At 55.8% G+C, this 20,368-nt stretch overlaps 10 protein-coding genes across 10 annotated transcripts; 6 read left to right on the top strand and 4 right to left on the bottom strand.

Annotated features, from left to right (window-relative positions):
* Positions 1 to 802: 802 nt before the first annotated feature.
* Positions 803 to 1,606, top strand: KVR01_011205 (uncharacterized protein; the record flags this gene model as incomplete). The annotated part of the gene is made up of 1 exon (XM_044790822.1): positions 803 to 1,606. The coding sequence occupies one exon, from the start codon at positions 803 to 805 to the stop codon at positions 1,604 to 1,606; it is 804 nt and encodes a 267-aa protein (XP_044639580.1).
* Positions 1,607 to 1,886: 280 nt separating this feature from the next.
* On the top strand, positions 1,887 to 2,645 carry KVR01_011254 (uncharacterized protein; the record flags this gene model as incomplete). The annotated part of the gene is made up of 3 exons (XM_044792142.1): positions 1,887 to 2,113; positions 2,176 to 2,269; positions 2,394 to 2,645. 3 exons carry the CDS (start codon positions 1,887 to 1,889, stop codon positions 2,643 to 2,645), a joined length of 573 nt encoding a protein of 190 aa, XP_044639629.1.
* A 479-nt stretch (positions 2,646 to 3,124) lies between these two features.
* KVR01_011419 (uncharacterized protein) lies at positions 3,125 to 3,439 on the bottom strand (the record flags this gene model as incomplete). Its single annotated transcript, XM_044782877.1, has 1 exon — positions 3,125 to 3,439. One exon carries the CDS (start codon positions 3,437 to 3,439, stop codon positions 3,125 to 3,127), a length of 315 nt encoding a protein of 104 aa, XP_044639794.1.
* A 946-nt stretch (positions 3,440 to 4,385) lies between these two features.
* KVR01_011195 (4-amino-4-deoxychorismate synthase) lies at positions 4,386 to 6,938 on the top strand (the record flags this gene model as incomplete). Its single annotated transcript, XM_044789164.1, has 1 exon — positions 4,386 to 6,938. One exon carries the CDS (start codon positions 4,386 to 4,388, stop codon positions 6,936 to 6,938), a length of 2,553 nt encoding a protein of 850 aa, XP_044639570.1.
* A 453-nt stretch (positions 6,939 to 7,391) lies between these two features.
* Positions 7,392 to 7,858, bottom strand: KVR01_011208 (uncharacterized protein; the record flags this gene model as incomplete). The annotated part of the gene is made up of 2 exons (XM_044785222.1): positions 7,392 to 7,525; positions 7,603 to 7,858. 2 exons carry the CDS (start codon positions 7,856 to 7,858, stop codon positions 7,392 to 7,394), a joined length of 390 nt encoding a protein of 129 aa, XP_044639583.1.
* Positions 7,859 to 8,316: 458 nt separating this feature from the next.
* KVR01_011275 (proteasome core particle subunit alpha 6) lies at positions 8,317 to 9,710 on the top strand. The gene is made up of 3 exons (XM_044789545.1): positions 8,317 to 8,516; positions 8,587 to 8,698; positions 8,791 to 9,710. The coding sequence occupies exons 1-3, from the start codon at positions 8,479 to 8,481 to the stop codon at positions 9,460 to 9,462; spliced, it is 822 nt and encodes a 273-aa protein (XP_044639650.1). The 5' UTR covers positions 8,317 to 8,478; the 3' UTR covers positions 9,463 to 9,710.
* A 319-nt stretch (positions 9,711 to 10,029) lies between these two features.
* Positions 10,030 to 10,860, bottom strand: KVR01_011337 (uncharacterized protein; the record flags this gene model as incomplete). The annotated part of the gene is made up of 2 exons (XM_044794586.1): positions 10,030 to 10,589; positions 10,689 to 10,860. 2 exons carry the CDS (start codon positions 10,858 to 10,860, stop codon positions 10,030 to 10,032), a joined length of 732 nt encoding a protein of 243 aa, XP_044639712.1.
* Positions 10,861 to 12,117: 1,257 nt separating this feature from the next.
* On the top strand, positions 12,118 to 14,169 carry KVR01_011257 (uncharacterized protein; the record flags this gene model as incomplete). The annotated part of the gene is made up of 2 exons (XM_044792206.1): positions 12,118 to 12,177; positions 12,259 to 14,169. 2 exons carry the CDS (start codon positions 12,118 to 12,120, stop codon positions 14,167 to 14,169), a joined length of 1,971 nt encoding a protein of 656 aa, XP_044639632.1.
* A 2,280-nt stretch (positions 14,170 to 16,449) lies between these two features.
* KVR01_011304 (uncharacterized protein) lies at positions 16,450 to 19,149 on the top strand. Its single transcript, XM_044783947.1, has 2 exons — positions 16,450 to 17,278; positions 17,550 to 19,149. The coding sequence occupies exons 1-2, from the start codon at positions 16,990 to 16,992 to the stop codon at positions 18,530 to 18,532; spliced, it is 1,272 nt and encodes a 423-aa protein (XP_044639679.1). The 5' UTR covers positions 16,450 to 16,989; the 3' UTR covers positions 18,533 to 19,149.
* A 5-nt stretch (positions 19,150 to 19,154) lies between these two features.
* On the bottom strand, positions 19,155 to 20,276 carry KVR01_011387 (SNAP receptor SEC22). Its single transcript, XM_044792969.1, has 2 exons — positions 19,865 to 20,276; positions 19,155 to 19,776 (listed from the first exon to the last, which is right to left on the bottom strand). Exons 1-2 carry the CDS (start codon positions 19,931 to 19,933, stop codon positions 19,198 to 19,200), a joined length of 648 nt encoding a protein of 215 aa, XP_044639762.1. The 5' UTR covers positions 19,934 to 20,276; the 3' UTR covers positions 19,155 to 19,197.
* Positions 20,277 to 20,368: the final 92 nt, after the last annotated feature.

Raw genomic sequence — 20,368 nt, 5'->3', positions numbered from 1 at the left:
ATTGGTTGCGCATTGTCTTGGGTCGTCTCATGCTCCGCGTCCATCTGACTTATCACTTACTGGGCACCTGGGCATCTTCAAAGTTACTTGCGTGCCAACGTTGGAACCTGCATTGCGCCGACAACTTGCCTGTCCTGTACGTCGAGGTCTCCATTTTGCACATCCCACACACCATAGGTGCATCAATATATGCACAACCAGCAGGATCTCGAGGTCCCTGGACAGAAAAGGCAGCGAATGAATACCATGAAGGTCTTTGGTTATCAATGCAAAACCCTGGCCGGCGTTTAAAACTGCGAGTTGGTACTACAACACCCATGACACAACGCACAATTTGATACGTTCGGGCTTGGCGGTCCAAAACTTTCTGAGTTCGTGGGAGCCTCGCTATGTTGTTCCATGTTAGCCATTGACGGCCATGGGCCGTACACTGAGGAAAAGCGATGATGATACATGGGACCTGACCGTTCAAGGTCGCCCACCACCTCGAATCCTTCATCGTGGGCGGTGGGCATTTGCAGCCTAGGGTGGGGAGGAGGCCTTTAAAGAATCTAATCTGCTAGATAAATAAGAGAAGGAGGATTCGGAGTCACTGTCTGATCCAAAATCCTCCATTAAATCTCCCTTGAACCACATCCTTCTAGCTTGGCCATCTCTGCTGTCCGAGTCTTTGAAAATCCAGCATCAACATGCCTCGCTATCTGCCTCAGCGTCTCAAGCTGGAACAATTGGCATCGACCATGTTTATACAATCTACCTGTTCAACTGCAACAACATCAAGGACATCATCTGCTTGGGCTTCATGTTTGGGGGTTTGAATGCCTCTATTGCCTCTCAGTTCGGAATGGGCCCCGACCGCTCTGTGAAAGAAATCCTCGCATCTTTACCCGCAATGCTTCCATGGTCCTGGTCCAACCTCATCATCTTTAACTTGCACAATCAACGGGGCCACATTGCTACTGCTGAAGACAGGATAAACAAACCATGGAGGCCAACTCCGTCCAGACGAATCAGCTCTAATCAGGCCACTTGGATAATGTACTGTATGTATCCTGTCATATTTGGGGTGTCATTCACATCCGGAGGGTTGGGACCTTGCCTCTTTGAGGTATTTTCCTGTCTGTGGTATAACGAGTGGGGTGGTGCATCAGATCCCTTCCTGAAAAATCTCCTCAACGGCTTGGGGTTTGCATGCTGTTTTGCTGGGCCAATGGAGGTCGCTACAGGTCACTCCATATTTTGTGGCCAAGGAAAAGCCGCCTTGTGGCTCCTTGTGTTAGCAGCCACGATCACAACCACATCTCATGCTCAAGACTTTCGAGATATGGAAGGAGACAGAGCTTCGGGCCGCAAGACAGTTCCACTTGTCATTGGAGACGCGAAGGGTAGAGTTCTGCTGGCAGTGGGCATATTGGGATGGACCTTTGTATTCTGTTGGTTTTGGGGTGTTGGCATCACGGAATGGAGAAGATACATTGTGGCATGTTTTTCAGGGTCGGCAATGGCGGGAAACTTCCTTCGGGATCGGACTCGGGAGGGGGACACATTGTCGTGGAAGCTCTTCCACCATGGGTCGTTGGTGTTTCCCTTTTGCCCCTTCCGATGAGTCCCAATTAGGCGCCGAAAGAACAAAGGCGCGCATCTGGTTTAACGAAGATCGTTTCCCAATAGGTTGCGAAGTTATCTAGGTATTAAAAACTTGGTATGCTCGTGGAGACTGGGCTGACCGGCCTCAGAAGGTTTTTGTCCCATGTCAACTTCTCTGGGCAGCTGCCAACTCATGTGTAAAATGCTCCATCCTATCGCTCTACACCGTGCTATTTCCCAGCAAAGTCTTTATTCGAGTATGCTATGGTACCATTTCAGTCACTTCAGCATATTTTATCATGGTGCTCGTTGAGACTTTTGCACTCTGCAAACCGGTCGAATACAGCTGGGATAAGACGATCGAAGGCGAATGCGCCGGAGAAAACACAGCTTACCTCATCGCCGGCATCGTCAACCTCGTTATCGACACCTTCATTGTCGCACTTCCTATGCCACAAGTTTTCCGGCTCCAAATGACCTTGACTAAACGGATCAGTGTAGCTGGTATGTTTAGCCTTGGTGCCCTGTAAGCCAGAACATACAGAGAGTCTCTGGCGAGTACTGCTAATGTCCTTCTCATGTCTGCAGGATCTGTATCATCTCTTTGCTCAGGATCATCTGGTTGTACACATGGGACCTCAGCGATTTGACATACACGGTCACCCCCGGTGCTATCCATAGCGTGCTAGAACCAACCCTAGGCGTTGTCAACGCGTGCCTACCGACAATCAAGCCAGCCACCACAAAGATATTTGGTTCCGGAAGGCTGAACTGGAGCCGCAAGGATCCTAACAGCAAGAATTCAGGCACCAGCTCGGACGCCGAGGAAGGTCAAGGGCAACATCACGCGGGATTTTGAACGGCTCGACGACGAGTACCCTCTTCACGAGATCCGCATTGAGTCAGGAAGGCACCCCGACAATACCGACAGTCTTGGCTCCGGCAACATACAAGTCGCCCGCGCCTTTGGGGTTGATAGCGGCGAACATGGCCATCGTACACAGCCTGGTCAGTTTAGTACGAGCATGAAGCCGGCCTCCGAGTCGCTCCGAGCTTAGTTATGGGCTCTACATGGCAAGTGAATGAGCTCCTAGCCCTTCCAAAGGCCTCAAGGACTTTACAGTGTGTGTCGTCCATCCCTGCAGGTACTGTTCAAGCCTGGAGCTAAGCTGCAACGAATCTTGGAAGCTCATGACAACGATGACATGTGTGATCGTTAACTTGGTGAGAGCTGCATTGAGTCTAGGTTATAGTAGATCTGTGTCTGAGTGAGGTGCTAGATGGAAGAATGAGGTCTCAATCATCGTTTCCAGGTCTGCCAGAAATGTAGTTACTGCTACGTGGTGGATTCTTTATACTTGATCACTCTGCCTGAAAGGACTTGGATAAGACAGTATCGCGCTCTAATCATTTGATTTGATACTTTTGACATATTATGTTTGCATATAATAGAAATAAGATTCATTGGATAACTGTTTGGCGATATCAACCGGGACCGCACCTGCGGGTATCAAAACCTTACAGAGGTCAACAGGTATCATTGATCTATGCAACCCCATAACATTAACCTTCGTCGCCTGTGCCTCCTCCGCCTCCGGCGCTGCCTCTCGCGTTCGCGTTCACGTTCTTGGTGCTCATATTGCCAGTTGCTGGGCTCGTCACGGCTTACCTCGCGTGCCTCAGCTTGTGTAGCCTGGCGATAAGCCCCGGTGTTCTCGTCAAAGATCCACGTCCCTTCTGGACGGAAGCGCTCTGGCATGTGCCGAAGATTTTCTTGTTCCTCCGCTCGCGTCGCTAGACGGAGTGCCCCTGTTGTGGCATCCCTGACATACATATCAACGCGTCCTGGCATTTTCATAGACAATGAGTAGACAATTAATTCCGAAGAAATATTCGTTGATCTATTTTCCTTGTGCGCTCGGAATGATTGTTGTGACAAGGTCTTCAATTGTAGATGACGGAAAAGGTGGTATTTTAATTGCAGAGTTGTTTATCTCCTCCCATTATGTACTGGAATAGATGCCATCATCCATGTGAGGAAGCGTCTTATATTGACTCAGCCGGGGTGCAGTGACTCGTCTTAATCGGTGACAATGCCGAGTTACATTTGAACTCATTCAGAGAGGCAAGTGGCTGAGTATCGCAGAAACTTGTGAGACGCTTAAGTGCACTTCATTCGTGTGCATATATATGTAGAGACGACATACAAGAGAAAATCAAAAGCGGAATTGAATACATGTAGAGGCACCCAATAGAAGTTGCCTGACACCGACCGTTGCATTGCCGATAGAGGACCGAAGCATGCGCTCTGACGCGGTTGCGATGCCCGGAGGACGGAAGCCGAGTCATTCTTGCGGCGGCTCGGCAAGAGTCGGTCTAGTCCGCCGACTAATACTTTGTCAAAGACTTTTGTCGACGATAAGGCCATCCACTGTCTTGCCCTTCCTTGACTTGGCTTGTCTCATGGGTTTTGTTTCACGCTGAAGGAATCACGACCACTGCATTGACGGTATCGGCATCCGATCAGAAGCTGAGTCCGTCGGGCCTGACACCGACCGAGCGGCTGACCAGGACCCCGAAGGCCTGACCCGCCCGTCTCCCGTCCTACTTCATCCCAGCACGGGGCACGCTTCCTGATCGTTTCTTCTTTTGCCACGATTTCGCGAGCATCGGCTGGCCCAACTTGGATGAAAGCTTGGGTTCTCGTCGGCTAGGGCCTGGAATTCCTCACAGCTGATCACTGGAGATCTTACGATCGGCCCACTCATTTATCCAGCCTGGGTTGAGCAATCGGGGAGATGGGGTCGCTCGGGGAGTCACCGCCATCATCTTCAAGCCGGCCAAGAATTCTCTTCATCGACGCGTACGACTCTTTCTCAAACAACATCACCTCTCTGCTGGCTACCCTCTTGGATGTGGAGGTTTTCGTCCTCCCCATCGACACTGCCATTTCCAAGGACGACTTCCGCCGCGAGCTCTCTCATTACGAAGCCGTCGTTTGCGGACCCGGGCCGGGGTCGCCTCAGAATGACGCCGACGTAGGGTTGATGAAATGGCTCTGGGAGCTGCCTGGTGATGAGCTGCTGCCAGTACTTGGGGTGTGCTTGGGCTTCCAGAGCCTGGTACTCTCCTGTGGGGGCAAGGTGAGGAGGCTGAGGAGAGGACTGCACGGGATGGTCAGGAGAATTGAGCACCGTTCGGCGTCTGGAGACTCAGAGAGCGGCGATATTTTCCACGGTGTTGGGGACTTCAACGCGACACTGTATCACAGCCTATGCGCTGACGTGGGCCAGGATAGCGTGGAGCAATGGCATGACCGGAAGTGGGATCGTCCCGAAGGCCTTCACGACATTGTCCCGCTCGCCTGGGTTGAAGAGGACAGGCTGGATGGCCAGGAAAAAGAGAGGATCTTGATGGCGATGAAGCATGACCGGAAACCGTTTTGGGCGGTGCAATATCACCCCGAGTCTGTCTGCACGGAAGAAGAAGGAAATCGCGTGATCCGCAACTGGTTCAACCAGGCTTTGCGATGGAATTCGAAATACAGGACGACCTCAAGCCTACGTACAGACGACCTCCAGGCGAGAAAAGCCTTCAAACCCAGTCTCCTGCAGCAGGTCGCCGCTTCCGATGTCAGCACAGGCTCGGGGAGGGACGCCTGGGAGTCATTCCTCCACGAAAGCGACCGACGGATTCAATACAAATCCGTCAGTATCGACACCCCTCTATCAGCAGACCTCGAGATCCCGGATATTGTCGAGGCGTTGGGCTCAACCAGCACTAGCCACGTCATACTTGACTCCGCGAACGGCAATCAGCCTAGGGCGAAGACGGGCGTGGACGTCCGTGGACGATTCAGCATCATTGGCCTGGAAATCGATGACTGTGTGCGCATTGAGAGTCACACGGGAGAAAGATTCATCAGCATTGTTTCTCCTGGAAAGCCCTCGCACCAAGTCACGTTCGGGCCCAGGGAGAATGTTTGGCACCTTCTTGCCGAGTTCCACGGGTGCAAGCGCTCGATTATGGAGGAAAATGGCGACAATGTTCCACATGAACGAGACGTGCCGTTCCTGGGTGGGTTCGTCGGCTACGTGTCTTATGAACAGGGGCTCAGCGATATTGGTATTGCGCTGGGCCAGGAAAGAGGACATCGTAGGCCGGATGTGTGTTTGGCCTGGGTCACCAAATCCATCGTGGTGGATCATGAGGAAGGAGTGCTGCACATCCAGGATCTGGAAGGCAACGCACAATGGACTACCTCAGTAGCATCGAAGCTGCAAGGCTCTGACTTGTGGCGGCGCGGGCTTCGTACAGAATCGAAGAACGGAGCCAGGTTTCCACCTGCTTTGGACACGCAGATACGGAAACCAGAACATGCCAAGTACGAGGCCAAGGTGCGCATGTGCCAGGAGTTTATCGCAGCAGGCGACACATATGAGTTGTGTCTGACCGATCAGACTCATATCGCGAGAACCATCGCGACCGCGAACAAAGGTCAACGCGCGGGCCAGCCTGATGTGCTGCCCCAGCGGCTGCCCCCCAGTGCCCAGAAGACCGATACACGTTCGGATACGTCCTGGGATCTCTACCGCACGCTCAGGAAACGCAATCCCGCACCATTCGCCTCATATATCCGCCTCGGCGGGGCGACGCTCGTCAGTTCGTCGCCCGAGCGCTTCCTGCAATACGACCGCTCCGGTCTCTGCTCCATGAAGCCCATGAAAGGCACCGTCAGGAAATCCTCAGAACCTGCAGAGGGGTGTGCGATGAGCCTCGAGGAGGCCGAAGACATCCTGCACGTGCCCAAAGAAGAAGCCGAGAACTTGATGATTGTGGACTTGGTCAGGCACGACATGCATGGAGTCTGTGGGGCGGGCCGGGTGTGGGTGCCAGAGCTGCTGAAGGTCGAGGAGTACCAGACGGTATACCAGATGATCACGGTGGTCGAGGGGCAGCTTCCACAGCCTGACAAGTGGGATCCCCAGAGGCGTCACTCCGGACTCGACGTGCTCTCGGCCAGTCTCCCGCCAGGAAGCATGACGGGCGCGCCGAAGAAGAGGAGTTGTGAGATTCTCCAGCAGATCGAGGGAGACAAGGAAAGAAGTCTCTACTCGGGCGTGGTCGGCTACATGTGCATCTCTGGCAGGGGAGATTGGAGCGTCACTATAAGAAGCATGTTCCGTTGGGACGACGAGACCCAAAAGGGAGACAAGGATGGAGAAGAGAAGGAGACTTGGCACATTGGCGCCGGTGGTGCCGTCACTATTCTCAGTACCCCCGAAGGGGAAAGAGAGGAAATGGTTGTCAAGCTCGCACGGCCATTGAGTATCTTTGGCATGACGTCTTGACATTGCAGTGCAGGAATTAGCGTTGACACAAGGCTGGGGCGTTATTCGGAAACTGGGACAGGCTGCTTATGGTTGAGCGAATGGGGGCCAGGCGTTTATCACATTGGGAGAACCTAGAAGGATGCATGATACTCAACGTATCGAATCGGTTCAACAGAAGACACAGATTTATAGACTCAACGAGGCAATCTGGGCCACCAGAGACTCAACTCTAGATTTGGAAATTGAAATCATTCATGCTGTCAACTATTTCCATAGCCAACCCCTTGTACCCGCACCCAAACGCAAAACCCGGATGAAGCGTCGCTTTAGGAAACCCACCAATGATTGATTCGTACAGAGATACAGTTTGGCGCAAGCGCCACCGATTCTATCGCATTCCTGCCCGAGCTACGGGCTCCGTTGTGCTCATGCAACACACTCTCAACCTGCTCATTAGGACTCCGGCTCCGCCTAGAATTCCGACTCCTCCTGGAAGAACATGCCGAAGGAGATGATCGTTCCGTAGATGAGAAGACCGCCAGCGACCGACATGACCATGGCGCCCATGGTGATTAGGTTCGAGTGTGCGAGGACGATGGGGAGTGCTGTCACAAGAAGGGTCAGCGCAGGCCCGGCTGGTATCTGGGGTCGCTCCATCATCAGCACCAGAAGAAAGACCTACCTATCCCCATAACGACCATAAATCCTGTGCAGAAGCGTCCGAGATCCATGATGCCGGCGCCCGAGCTCTCAACAAAGTCGTCGGGGTTGGAGCACCGGCCGCAGATCCAGTTGGGCAGCGGCGCGATCACGTAGGTCGCGACGACCAGCAGCGGGTAGTAGACCTTCCATAGTGCGCAGGAGAGGATGACGAGGAGGAATCCAACGGCGAGGACAAAGGACAGGGCGATGATCGTTTTCAGGCCGGCGGCGGGCATCTTGATCGTCTGGATTGGAGGAGGCGGGAGAGTCTGTGTTACAGCTGAGATGGGGGCCGAGCCGAGGCCGGGAGGCTGGGGCGGCGTTTGAGCGGCACTTCGTAGGGAGGAGGGTCGTCGTGAGGGGATTCGTTTATAGATGGTGGGAGTACCAAATCGCCTTGGCAGCTCGCGTATTCGTTGAGGTTGTCGTCGTCGTTGTCGTCGTCGGGAGGCTTGGAACAGGCAGTTGCGTGGGGTCGGCTGTGATGTCGTAAGAGCTCCGTCCTTGGTGCTGCTTGCTGCTGCTGCTGCCCGGGTCAGCTTGCCAGCCGCGCGGCGCTTGAGACGTGCCCCAGACCTGCCAAAACCCTGGCCCCCAGAGCCCGATAAGCGATAAGGGGGCCGCTGGGGTAACGGCAGGTGCAGCCAGGTAGGAGGTACGAAGCTCTGAGCTGCCTGCTGCTTGCTGCATCATCCCTCTCTCAGCCTTGGAGCTTGACCTCACCTTTCGCCATCGCCGTCGCGACACCACACTCACCGACCCGAACCTTGCCCAATTATCGACTACACGCGATCGAGCCCCCTCCCCCGTTCAGCCCACGAATATCATCTTGCCGCATCACAGTTGAGTCGTCACGATGTTCAGAAACAACTATGACAACGACTCGGTCACATTGTAGGCACCCCAGCCAGGTTGCTGTCGCGACTGTTTGCCCGGTCTAGCTGACCCAAACCCAATCCTCTAGCTCGCCACAAGGCCGGATCTTCCAAGTCGAATACGCCGCGGAGGCAGTCAAGCAAGGTTCCGTCGTCGTTGGAATAGCAAGCAAGACACATGCAGTGCTGTGCGCAATCAAGGTACGGTCCGCACCACCGGCTCCGTCCACGCATCCTCCGCACGCCGCCCACGTCCGCGACGAGCTCAGACTAACCTGGACGCCCGCCCGCAGCGAAATGCCGAAGAACTCTCCTCATACCAAAAGAAACTCTTCCCCATCGACTCCCACGTCGGCATCGCCATCGCCGGCCTGACCTCCGACGCGCGCGTGCTCTCCAACTTCATGAAGCAGCAGTGCCTGGGCCACAGGCTGACGTACGGCCGCGACATGCCCCTGCGGTCGCTGGTGGAGATGATCGGCGAGAAGGCCCAGATCAACACGCAACACTACGGCAAGCGGCCCTACGGCGTGGGCCTGCTGGTGGCCGGCGTCGACGACAAGGGCCCCCACCTGTTCGAGTTCCAGCCTAGCGGCCTGACGGAGGAGATGGTGGCCTTCGCGATCGGCGCCAGGTCTCAGATGGCGCGGACGTACCTGGAGCGGCACATCGACGACTTCGAGAAGTGCGACAGCGAGCAGCTGATCCAGCACGGCCTCAAGGCCCTGAAGGAGAGTCTGGTGCAGGACCGGGAGCTGACGGTCGAGAACACGAGTGTCGGCGTGGTTGGGGTCAAGAGGACCGAGGACGGCATCAAGAAGGTCGAGCCATTCAAGGTCTACGACGGTCAGGACGTGAAGGCGTGGATCGACCTCGTCGCTGACGACAAGGAGGGCGGCGGCGACGGAGAGGGCGAGGGCGAGGCCAGTGCACCGGCTGGCGAGAGCATGGAGGTCGACAGCTAGACGTGTCCCCGACGCCCGGGCTCTCCCGGTGAGACCAATGGCACTCGCATGAGTGCAGATGACTGAGACGTTAACATGATCATACGCCGCGGTTGGGACGGAATCGCTGCGGTCATCAGTCTAAAGATGTACGAGAGGCAATGAGTTTTGCCGAACCAAGGCGCAACATCGTCCGGTTGCATAACACCTTGGACGTAGTTCTAAATCTGATCTATAGACCCTTCAGAAGAACCTACCCGCATAAGAGACTTGATGGGTGCCACAACTCGCAAAAGTGTCGAACGCCTCTATGTGGTTAAACATAGCAGCATCCATTGAGACATTAGTCGGCCTGTGAGATGATCACAAACCGCCGCGGATTGAAGTCACGGACAATACTCAATGTCTATGACGTACGAGTCGAGGAATGATGGGACATGAATGTGTCAAGTGTATGATGTAACAGTCTATATAGAAGCAGTGCGGGCTTTCTCACTATCCCTTGTTCAACCTGGTGAAAGTGCTCTCTGAAGTTTTGAAACGGTATGTGCCAACGCCGCAAGGCAAACAAGCAATCCTTCCCAGCACCTACTCATTGCCCCACTGCAGCTTGTACTGCGACTCGGAAACCTTGTAATTCCTCAAAGCCTCTATGGCGTCCTCGGCATTCGTTGCCGACACCAGAATAGACGCGTTCGCGGGCCGGATGAAACCCTCCTCGACGCTCTTGTCGATCCAGCCCAGCAGGCCGTCGTAGAAACCATTGACGTTCAGGAGAACTATGCCGAGCGACTGGATGCCGAGCTGGTTCCACGTGGCGGCCTCGAGGAGCTCCTCCATGGTGCCGAACCCTCCCGGCAGGGCGATGAAGCCCGAGCCGGGCCCGCCGGCGGCCACCTCCTGCGCCATGAGCCTCTTCCGCGTGTGCATGTCCGGCACCACCGTCGTCCGGCCGAACACAGACTCCTCGGGGATGGCGAGCTTCTCGCCGCTGCTGCTGCCGTTGGTCGTCGTGGAGGTGAAGGTCGGGTCGCGCTCGAACTTGACCAGGGGCTCGGGGATGATGCCGTGCACGGCGTCCGGGCCGGCTAGGGAGACGAGGGTCCGGGCTATCTCCCCCATGAGGCCGACTGTGCCGCCTCCGTATACTACATGGGGCCGTTAGTGGTGCTTGCTTCTTGTTGCTGCCGAGTGCTGGACGGGGAAGAAAGGGATAAGATGCAGGGGGCGTCGGTCCGCTGACTCACCGAGGCCAATGTTGTTCGCCGCCATGACCTTTGCTAATTGGCGAGCAGACTCCATGTGCTCTGGTTTGGTTCCTGGAGATGCGCCACAGTAGACACAGATCTTTGTCTTCCGCTGCTCGCCACTTCCGTTAGAAGCTTGTGGCGTCGATGCGCCGTTGCCCGTGCTGGCCATTGTTGTTGAGGTCTGGGATATGTGAGGATCTGGGGCAAGTACAAATGGGCAAAACCGAGTGTGCAGCCCCGAAATCAACGAGTCGTCGAGTCTATATAGGGAGTAGGGTCTTTTATTTAGGACCAACAAATAGATTGGTGGTCGAGTGTCGGGAGTTGAGAGGACAGGGCGAGTATAAGAGAGGTATGTGTGACGCAGACGGCAAAGGGGCTATCAGGGGCAGGCAAGCCTGGGAGGCAGGAAAGTCACGATATCAACCGATTTCGGTTAGGGGAATTTTGTCCTATCCCAACGGTTGAAAAGAGAAGGAATCAAGAATTAATACTTCTTGAAGGAGTCCACACACTCTGTTACTGCGTGGTATAAGCGCCGCTCGGTCTTGTGCACGATGGAAAAAGCAGTTATGTTGAAGAGTGCAGCGAAGAGGGACAACTCGATGCGTTGGTCAAGACTGGCCCTTGCGCTTGAATCATTGGGACGAGGGGCGTGGTTGGGACCATCTTGTGACTTAGCTATGACATGGGTGGCCATGACACTCTGTGCAAGTCCACCTGGCACCTGCCAAAACACTTGTTATGGGTGGTGAGGCGACGGCATTGCAGCTGGTGGGTGAAGCAGCAACATTGTACGGGAGAGCAACAGCAGCAGTTGACGACATCTTCGGCCCGCAGCAGTGGCGCATGTCGTCTGCTGACGTGAACAAGTGCTAACAACCTGGGCAGAGGAATGCGCCAGCCGCTGCTAACCGTGGAAGGGGACGCGAGAGCGAACGAGGGCCGGCCGTAGGGGTCGATCCCAGCGAGTGTGGTTCTGGCGCATGCTGGTGTGAACACACTTGGACAGGGAATGATGTGTGCTTGATGGATTGGCTCCCAGAAGATGAAGTTGACAACCTTGGAAGTTTACAGAGTACCACCGCCGTCCACCGGCCCCCATGTAGTGGTATGTTGCATCTCAAAAATGCGTGCCCGGCGGCGTGTCGGTGATTCGCCATGTGCTCTGTTGTATCGGCAGGCAATGCCGCCGTTTTGGGCCCGGAGCACCCCTGTTCTGGGCTGGATCGCTTTCTGGGGTCCTGGCTAGCAGAGCCTGGGGTCCTCCCCGGTTTGGTACGTCTGGTACGTGGCTTGTGCGGCTGCTAGGTTGACCTCGACCTTACATCTCCCACTCCCCCAGCCCAGACCTCCTCCCCCCCTCGGCTTTGTGTCTGACGATCGCGGAACCAATCCACATCTCAGGGCAGGTCAATCTCTCGATATGCCTGAAGGAAACGCAGCAGCAGGCGGCGCGCCTGCTGCTCGGCAAGAGGAAGGTGGCGTAAGTGGTCCATGTCGAGCTGCTCCGAACCGGACGGCCAGATCTGATGACTGATGTCTGATGCTAACTCGAACGTTCAAGACCTCCCTCATGTCTAGAATAGGATGGGGCCTTGCAATGTATATGGGAATGCAATTCCTCATGAAGCAGTTCGTGCCAGCCGCACCGCAGAGCAAGACCGTCACCGACGCCTCGGGCCAGACGGTCCAGGTCCCTGCCAACACCGCCGACGTTCCCCCATATGCTCTACGGCCCAAGACCCTAGATGAAGGCGCCACTTGGAATCCTGTCCCGCAAAAGGTGGCACCGATATGGCCCGACGACAGCGTGGTCGATATCATCATCACCCTTTCCGACTCTGTCAAGCCCACCCCACTCAAGGATACTCCCGAGGACATGCTGGTTTTCAAGGAGCAAGAGTTCAAGATTGGCAACTGGAGCGAGAAGCGTTCCATCGACACCACCATCAACGTTCCCGAGGCTGTTCAGAACAATGGAACCCTCTGGGGACACTTCTACATTGGCCTCCACGGTGACTCGCGTCTTGATCCAACTCAGCCAGGCTACGATCCGGCCAAGGCCTACTACTTTGTCTACCCGTTCACCCAGCACATTCCGAGGAAAAAGGTCAAGAAGATGCACAACCTGCTCGAAACCAAGAACATGACCGAGGCAGAGCAGGTTGAGGAAGAGGAGGCTGGTACTGTTGTCGTCGGCAACTACTATCATCCCAACACCTCCTTGTCCTTCGTCCCTGGTGCTGGCACTATCATGTACCCAACCGCCAATGGTGCCGTCCGTACATTCCTCCATCTTGAGCCTACAGGGGCCCGTGATGGTTCCGGTCAGAACTCGTGGTACTACCCCATCTTGTTCGCCAACGGCTTTTGGCAGCTGAAGAGCCACCACAGCCTCGTCAATGACACCGTCAAGACTCTTCCCGTCCACATCGAGCTGAACAACCTGGCCCAATGGAAGTTCCAGGTGATGGCCTCCATCGAACTCGGCGGCAGGGAAACTGCGCGTCAAGCTGCCTACGGTAACCCTGTCGCCGGTGGTGGTGATGGGAGCGAGATCGAGATGATCAAGGAGATTTTCCTTGACACCAACCCAATTCTGCTTGGTATCACCATTGTGGTCAGCATTGCACATCTCGTCCTCGAGACTCTGGCGTTTGGCTCAGATATTGCTCACTACCGCAAGAAGAAGGACAACGTTGGTATTTCTGTCCGATCGATCCTGGCCAACGTCTTCATGCAGACAGTCATCTTCCTCTACCTCGTGGACAACTCCCAGAACACGAGCTGGATGATCCTGGGGTCCCAGGGTGTCGGGATCGTCATCGAACTGTGGAAGATCACAACAGTCGTAAACGTCAGGGTGCGCGATGCGGAACCGGGCTCCTGGTTGCCGAAGAAGCTAGTCTTCGAGGACAAGCACAAGCTCAGTGAGACTGAAGAGAAGACCAAGGAGTACGACGAGATCGCCTTCAAGTATCTGTACTGGATTGGCGCCCCTCTGCTTGTCGCATACGCCATCTACTCCCTCGTTTACGATGAGCACAAGTCGTGGTACTCGTTCATCATCGCCACACTCGTGGGCTCTGTCTACGCCTACGGCTTCTTGATGATGGTTCCCTCGCTCTACATCAACTACCGCCTGAAGAGCGTTGCCCACATGCCGGGCAAGGCAATGATGTACAAGTTCCTCAACACCTTCATCGACGACTTGTTCGCCTTCACGATCAAGATGCCCTTGCTGCACCGCCTTGCGACCTTCCGTGATGACATAATTTTCTTCGTCTACTTGTACCAGACCTGGAAATACAAGGTGGACTACACCCGAGTCAACGAGTTCGGCCAGGGCGGAGAGGACGACGACGCAGCAGAGGAGAAGAAGGACGGAAAGGAGCCGGCCACCGAGGATGTGCCGGTTGCCGTGAAGGCTACCGCTACCTCTGTCGGCGAAGGTGGTGCTACAAAGAGGAAGTAGAAAGGGTCCCACAGTGGAACACCTGGACATTTACCGGCATATAGGTTGTTCATATAGCCAAGTTTTAGCAAGGCTGCTTGGGCAGACGGCTATCGGCAATAGACTGGTCTCACTGTATGGCCCCCCTCGCTTAGGTCTTAAACATGCTCGCGTGTGCTCGGTAACCACAAGGTGGAATAAACGTTTCGGGAGTAAGTGCCATCGTCCTGCCATGTGGCGCTTGAACATGAACATTGAAACGCAAGATAAGTGGTCCCAGATAGATTACTTGCCAAAGAGGTACTGCCAAAGTAGGCAATCCCGAACTAGGTAAATCCGAAAGACGAGTCTTGCGGAGCCAGTGAACTAGTCGTAGAAAGTAAGGGGGGTATGGGTCATCATTTCTGTGAGCCAGCCCACATTCCAAGGTTCGGAACACCAGCGAGATGCTCTCTGGCGTTCCAAATCTTCACTGGTGCCGTCGCTTCCTTGGCCGGCCGCGGTGGTTATGATGAAATCTGTCCGCTCCGGGCCCGCGTTCCTTTCTTCACCGCGTGCCTCTCGGAGAACGGCAAACAAGAACTGGACCCCGAGAAAAAGCCACAACTCCACTTGCTGACATCGGCATCGAAGTCCCGAGTCGCTGTTTCCGCAGGCCCTGCGGGAGTTCCCCTTACCCACTTATCCCCTGTTTCCGCAGTACACTCGCAGCACGCACGGAGCCATGTGATTTTGGGCGTGGCGCTTGGGCCGAGCATGCTGGTGAGATAGATAGTCAATCCTAAGAGGTCGGGACCAAAATGCCGATCAAAGAGAGAGGTTTGCTCGTCGTATCTTTTGGTGGTAATTCGGAGAGAGAGAGTTACGTGGCCTCGAGCTTAACACGCCCACATTAGGCAACTCAGAGATCGAAGGTACAGTACTCAGGTTCGCACCAAGCCAATTGGTCACCTCATAGGAGGTTGTCCCACAGGAGTACCAAAGCTACCCTATATGAGGCTTTCCTATAGGATGTCACCATAAGTTTGTCCTGTAGGAGGCCGTATTACAAGAGGTTGTCTTATGGGGCTCGGGTACCCTCCATTTTTGCGGGTGTGAATCTCCATTCTCCTCACAAATACTATTGCCTCTCTACGATGCGTATGTCTGCGGGATCCACTATCGCATCACTAGATTCCGCAGTTCGCAAGAACATGGGTCGTCCTTGGAAGGGAGTACACTCAGCGGGACGTAGCAGCCCGCATTAACGAGCCGACAAGCTCCACACGTTCATGAAAAGACGGCATTCAGCTTGCTGGGATGTGTTCCGCGCGAGTTTGATATTCCGGGGACTGTGCTGGTCTGTATGCAAGCATGGCACATCAGACAGCCAACAGCACCTTGGCGCTGACCAGTGCGGCCCCTGAAGAGCAAGATTACACGCCAGTGAACCAGCTGCCGCCGGCATTAAGCTCGCAGAAGCCCCTCGCAGGATGCACACAAACACCAACAAGATGCCGTGTTGGTGAATCCCGAGGGATGAGAAGGGATGAGACGGCAAAGACTCTGCTGTCCTTATCTTGTCACAGCCCGGGAATGGTCGGCCAGACTAATGTCGCCAAGTGGCGCGACAATGCGTCCCACGCTGAGAAAGAAAGACACCCCACGCCCGTCATCAATAAAGGGGAGGTTATCGCCAATGGTCTGCCTGCAGGTGGGATGCAGTCTGTCTGCACGGGGGCCTTGGAATATTTCGCATCGGTCTTCCAGGATAGGACTCGGGGACGCGGCCCTTGATATGATGCGGTCATGGCCCAGTATTTCACGTCAGTCACAACGGGGAAGTGAGGAGAGAAATCTGAGCCTCAAGAATGGAGCCCAGCAGCAGAGCCACGGCCCCACAGTGGTACCGCACATCGAGACCCGTATTACTGTTTCCGAGCCACGTGAATAGCGGGCGGCCGCTTCAGGAGACCGTGCCCCCGGGCCTCAGGCCTGCGAGCAGTGGGAAGACCCTGAATGACTGTGCCTGGGTCCTGGCTTCCAAGGGTGACTGGCTCCAACAGCCTGCCGACTACATACTGTGTACTTGAGCAGATAATGTTGTTCACAATATATACTCTCATCCCACCCTCTGATACAACCTCGTGCACAGAAGAATAGACTTTAACTTTGCCAGAAATAGAATTGGGCTGACAGTCCGTCAACGAGGCCAAGAAGCCAAAGGGGTAGCACAAGAGAAATAAGAGAAGGGAAATACGACCAGTGAGCCCAGAGCCTAGACCTTAAAACGGTCGTGAATGCGACATACCCGCTAGCTGGAAAGTGGGCAGAGCTCGCAGACAAGAGCCGTGCTATCAGCGAGAGCGAGTGAGCCCCCACCGCCTGGGGCTTCCCGTAGGGCTGTGCAACGGACAGACCAGGGCAGCCAGGGCAGCCAAACGACAAAACGGGCGGGCCGAGTGGGCTCTAGCTGGCCTGACTGCCTGATTCGTCACCTGGGGACAGCCAAAGCTTAGGGATGACCCGACCTGCCCACCTGCCCACCTGCCCACCCACTGCCCTTGGGAGGCCCCGTCACTCCGCAGCCAAGGAAGCTAGCCCAGATCAAACCAGACACATGCGAGTGCTCCTCCCCGATTGACCCGTTGACGACATCCATCGGCTGCGCACGCTGCACGGGGCTTTCTGCACGGTAGTACACCACAGGACTACTCCGTACTACATCAGGGCCCTCTTTGCTGCTTTGCCCGCTCTCTCTTTTAATATGACGGCTGTCGCCCTCAGCCTCAGTCGCCACCAGCACCGACCCGCCACCAGCTGGAGCAGGTTCGACGAGCTCGAGTTGCCGCTGCCCAAACGATGAACAGGAGTGGCCACCCCAGCCGACGGGGAACTTGGTCAAAGGCCACCGACAATGACACCGCCGCCGGCTCCACCCCAGACTCCGTCGGCTCGCTGCTGGCCGCCATCGCCAACTCCATCAACGATGCCCTCCGCCTCCTCATGTTCGCCGACAAGGCCCACTGGGGCCCCGACGAGTTCGAGCAGGTCCGCGCCCTCGAGGCCACCCTGGACGAGGCCAAGAAGGACTTCCAGGAGATGGGGCCCTTGCTCAAGGGCTCCGTCTACTACGAGAACGACCGCAGGAGTATGTACCTTTTTTCTCTCTCACAGTCTCTCACCTCGTCCCCCTCCATTTCTTTTCATGTCTTCTCCACACCAACCAGGACCGAGATGGAGGGGCCATGCTGCCGGGACCTAGGGCGGGATGCGGCAACTTGCCGTCGGACACCCAAACGAACGAACCCCCTGGTCCTGTGCTACATTCCCATCTGCATCAGGCTGTCTATCACTCCGTCATGTAACCCCTGTCTTTACAATGCCACAATTTCGCTGACTGGACAATGTCGGTCACACAGTCGAGTCGCTCGAGGAGCTCGGTGAATTGCGCACGGAATTCGCGAACCACGCCCGGGTCTTCAAGGACTGGCTGCGACAAGGTGGACCTATCGAGCCCCTATGGGTCAACGACACCGTGCGACTGAGACGAGAACTCCATCGAGCCCAATGTCGCGCCGCCGCCCGAATATTCGCATCCCAGCAGGCCGACATAGCAGAAGGGCCCGGCCAGCGATGCCTTGGCGCGTTTGAGATATACCGGCGGCAGCGACGACTAGACGACCGACGGAAGCAATACGAGCAACGACATAGCCGGCCGTCTTCTAGGTACGAGTCGACGCGGGACGAGGTGGCACAGGCGCAAGGCAAGAAACCAAAAAGGATACAGAGCTGGGAGCAGGGGACCCCCGTGATGGGCACCTCCATCGGCGAGGCGGTCGAGATGGGCGCATGGGGCCAGCAAAAGGCGCCCTCGGTCCACTACAGCGAGCAGCTGGACGCCGTGGAGCGGGAGGCCGAAATCACGGAGGCTATGGAGGAGCTCGTGCCCGTCTGCAGCACCGTCGGTCACTTCGAGCGCTTCGGCGACCGCGACGTGGCGTTCGAATGTGATTTCTGCGAGGGCTTCATCGTGTGGAACGACCTGATGGTCATGCCGACGAGGCCGGACCCCTCCGCAATCGCCAAGGGCGTCACCGAGCAGCCGAACTGGCAGTCCTGCGGCAAGAGCGTCTCGACCGGCGAGGACAAGACGGTCGTCTTTGCACCCCTCGCCATAGCGAACCACCTCGCGCCCGAGATCGGCGGCTGGCAGGCGAGGATATTGTGCCCATACTGCGATGACTACAACTACTTTGAGCAGGGCGAAGGGGACGAGACCAAGTACGCCCAGGACGAGCGCGGCTTCGGGAGCCTGGAAGAGTTCCAGGCGCATCTGGAGTGGTATCACACCTCCACTTCGATGCCGGGCCTGCCCTCGGCCAAGAACTGCGTGGTCATGTAGGCGCCCACGAGGAGGTGCGTGTCATGAGTATCAGGCATCTATGTCACTGCAAATCAAACACTTGGAAGGCGTTTTGTCATCGAGAAGGGATTTTGCTTGGTCGGCGTTACTAGGTATTGGAATGAGCCCTGGCGTTCGGGGCACTTGAGATATGGCTCGAACCCACATCAGACGTGCCACGTTGGATAGGACACGAAGGTTAGCACAGCCTGGCCAAGGTGCAGTGAGAGAGGTACCGGCTGGCAGGGGCTCATATATATGTTCAATGCTTAATATACCCATCTTTTTCCAAGGCGACATATGGTTGCACAAAATCTCAACGCCATTGGCACCATGAAGTTACAAGGATGTCGATCTCATCCTCATACTTGTTTGAGTCAGATCAGGAACCATAATGGTTCAGAGCATCTAGTGACGACCTCATCATCTCGGTCTCGCATCCGCTTGCTCCAGTAGAAACATGAACCAAGCCTGGTCTGATTATGGATTTGTATATTACGCTCTTCGTTGCCTCCATAGACTGAGCCTACCGCTATGCAATCAACGCCGGAACTCCAATAGCATATATCATGCCACCCATATGTGACAACCCATCAGCGCCCGACCGTCAGTCGCCGCCCCTCCCCCCCCCCCACCCACCTCCTTACCCCCAGCCCCAGCCCTGCTCAGAAGAACCTCCACCACAGGAACACGATTATGATGAACCCCAGCCCGCCGATGGGGCCGTACTGCTTGAGCAGCAGGTCCCAGTTGATCTTGACGGCGGCCCTGCGGTACTTCTTGCTGTCGTCGCGCAGGCGGGAGCTGATCTCGCCCATGCGCTCGAGGGAGTCGCCGCGGTAGAGCAGGTCCTCGATGTTCTTGTGCATGACCTTTGTGACGTCGCGCAGCTCGTCGTTGAGCTTGTCGAGGTTCTGCGTGGCGCGCGCGTCGCTGTAGGTGCCCTTTGTCTTGTTGATGAAGCTGTCGAACTCCATGAAGGCGTAGGGCCGCAGGGTGGGGCTCATGAGCTGGGCGGCCGGGTAGGTGGTCGAGAACTCGGCGGCCAGGTCCGAGAGGTAGGTGAAGGCCAGCTTGCGCGGGTACGAGCGCTCGGTTATGCAGAAGTAGACTATGTCGTCGGCGATCAGGTAGTTGATCGTGTGGTCGCCCGACTCGATGGACGCCTGCGACTCGGCGTTGCGGTTGAGCCGCCGGAGGATGAGCTTGATCTGGGACTTGATCTCTGACAGGGAGGACTCGGTCTATTGGCGGGCGTGGTGTTAGTTATTCGAGCTTGATGTGACGGTGGTGATGCTGTTGGGTTGTCGAGTGGGGGGGGGGGGCACTCACTGCCTCGTCGTCCACAGACGCGCATAGGTACAGGCCGTCAAGCCGTGCTATTTGCGTTGACCTGATCATCTTGGATTATAATCTGTCTGTGGCCGTATGTGTGTCTGTGTATCGGAGGAGAGGCTCCCGGAAAGTATGGGAGAGGCTGTCGTCGTCTCGTAGCGTCCCAGAACGGAGGTATGTATTCTTAGTGCCACTGTTGAACGTGTCCTCAAGACGATGACGCCACCTTTGCCTTTCTGCCTGCTTAAGCTAGATCAAAGGTTTGCTGATAGAATTTTTGGCAGTCTGCTGAACAGTGGTGGTCAACAGGACAGTAATTGGCTTGTGATAACGGTGAAGGGGACAAGTTTTGAAACTGGAGGCCGGGCTTAGTTGAAATTGGATTGAAGTTGATGGGACAGGGTTCTAGGCATGGGTCTCTTTGGGGCAGCACATCACAGTTGCAAGGCCGCCAATCAGCACACTATTCCCCCAGGATGACATTGAGTTGTGGAGCGGGAC

This window comes from Diaporthe batatas (genome assembly GCF_019321695.1).
Source record: "Diaporthe batatas strain CRI 302-4 chromosome Unknown Contig00015, whole genome shotgun sequence".
NCBI lineage: Eukaryota > Fungi > Ascomycota > Sordariomycetes > Diaporthales > Diaporthaceae > Diaporthe > Diaporthe batatas.
The sequence above is the reverse complement of the archived record's forward strand: the minus strand, read 5'-3'. Positions and strand labels throughout refer to the sequence as shown.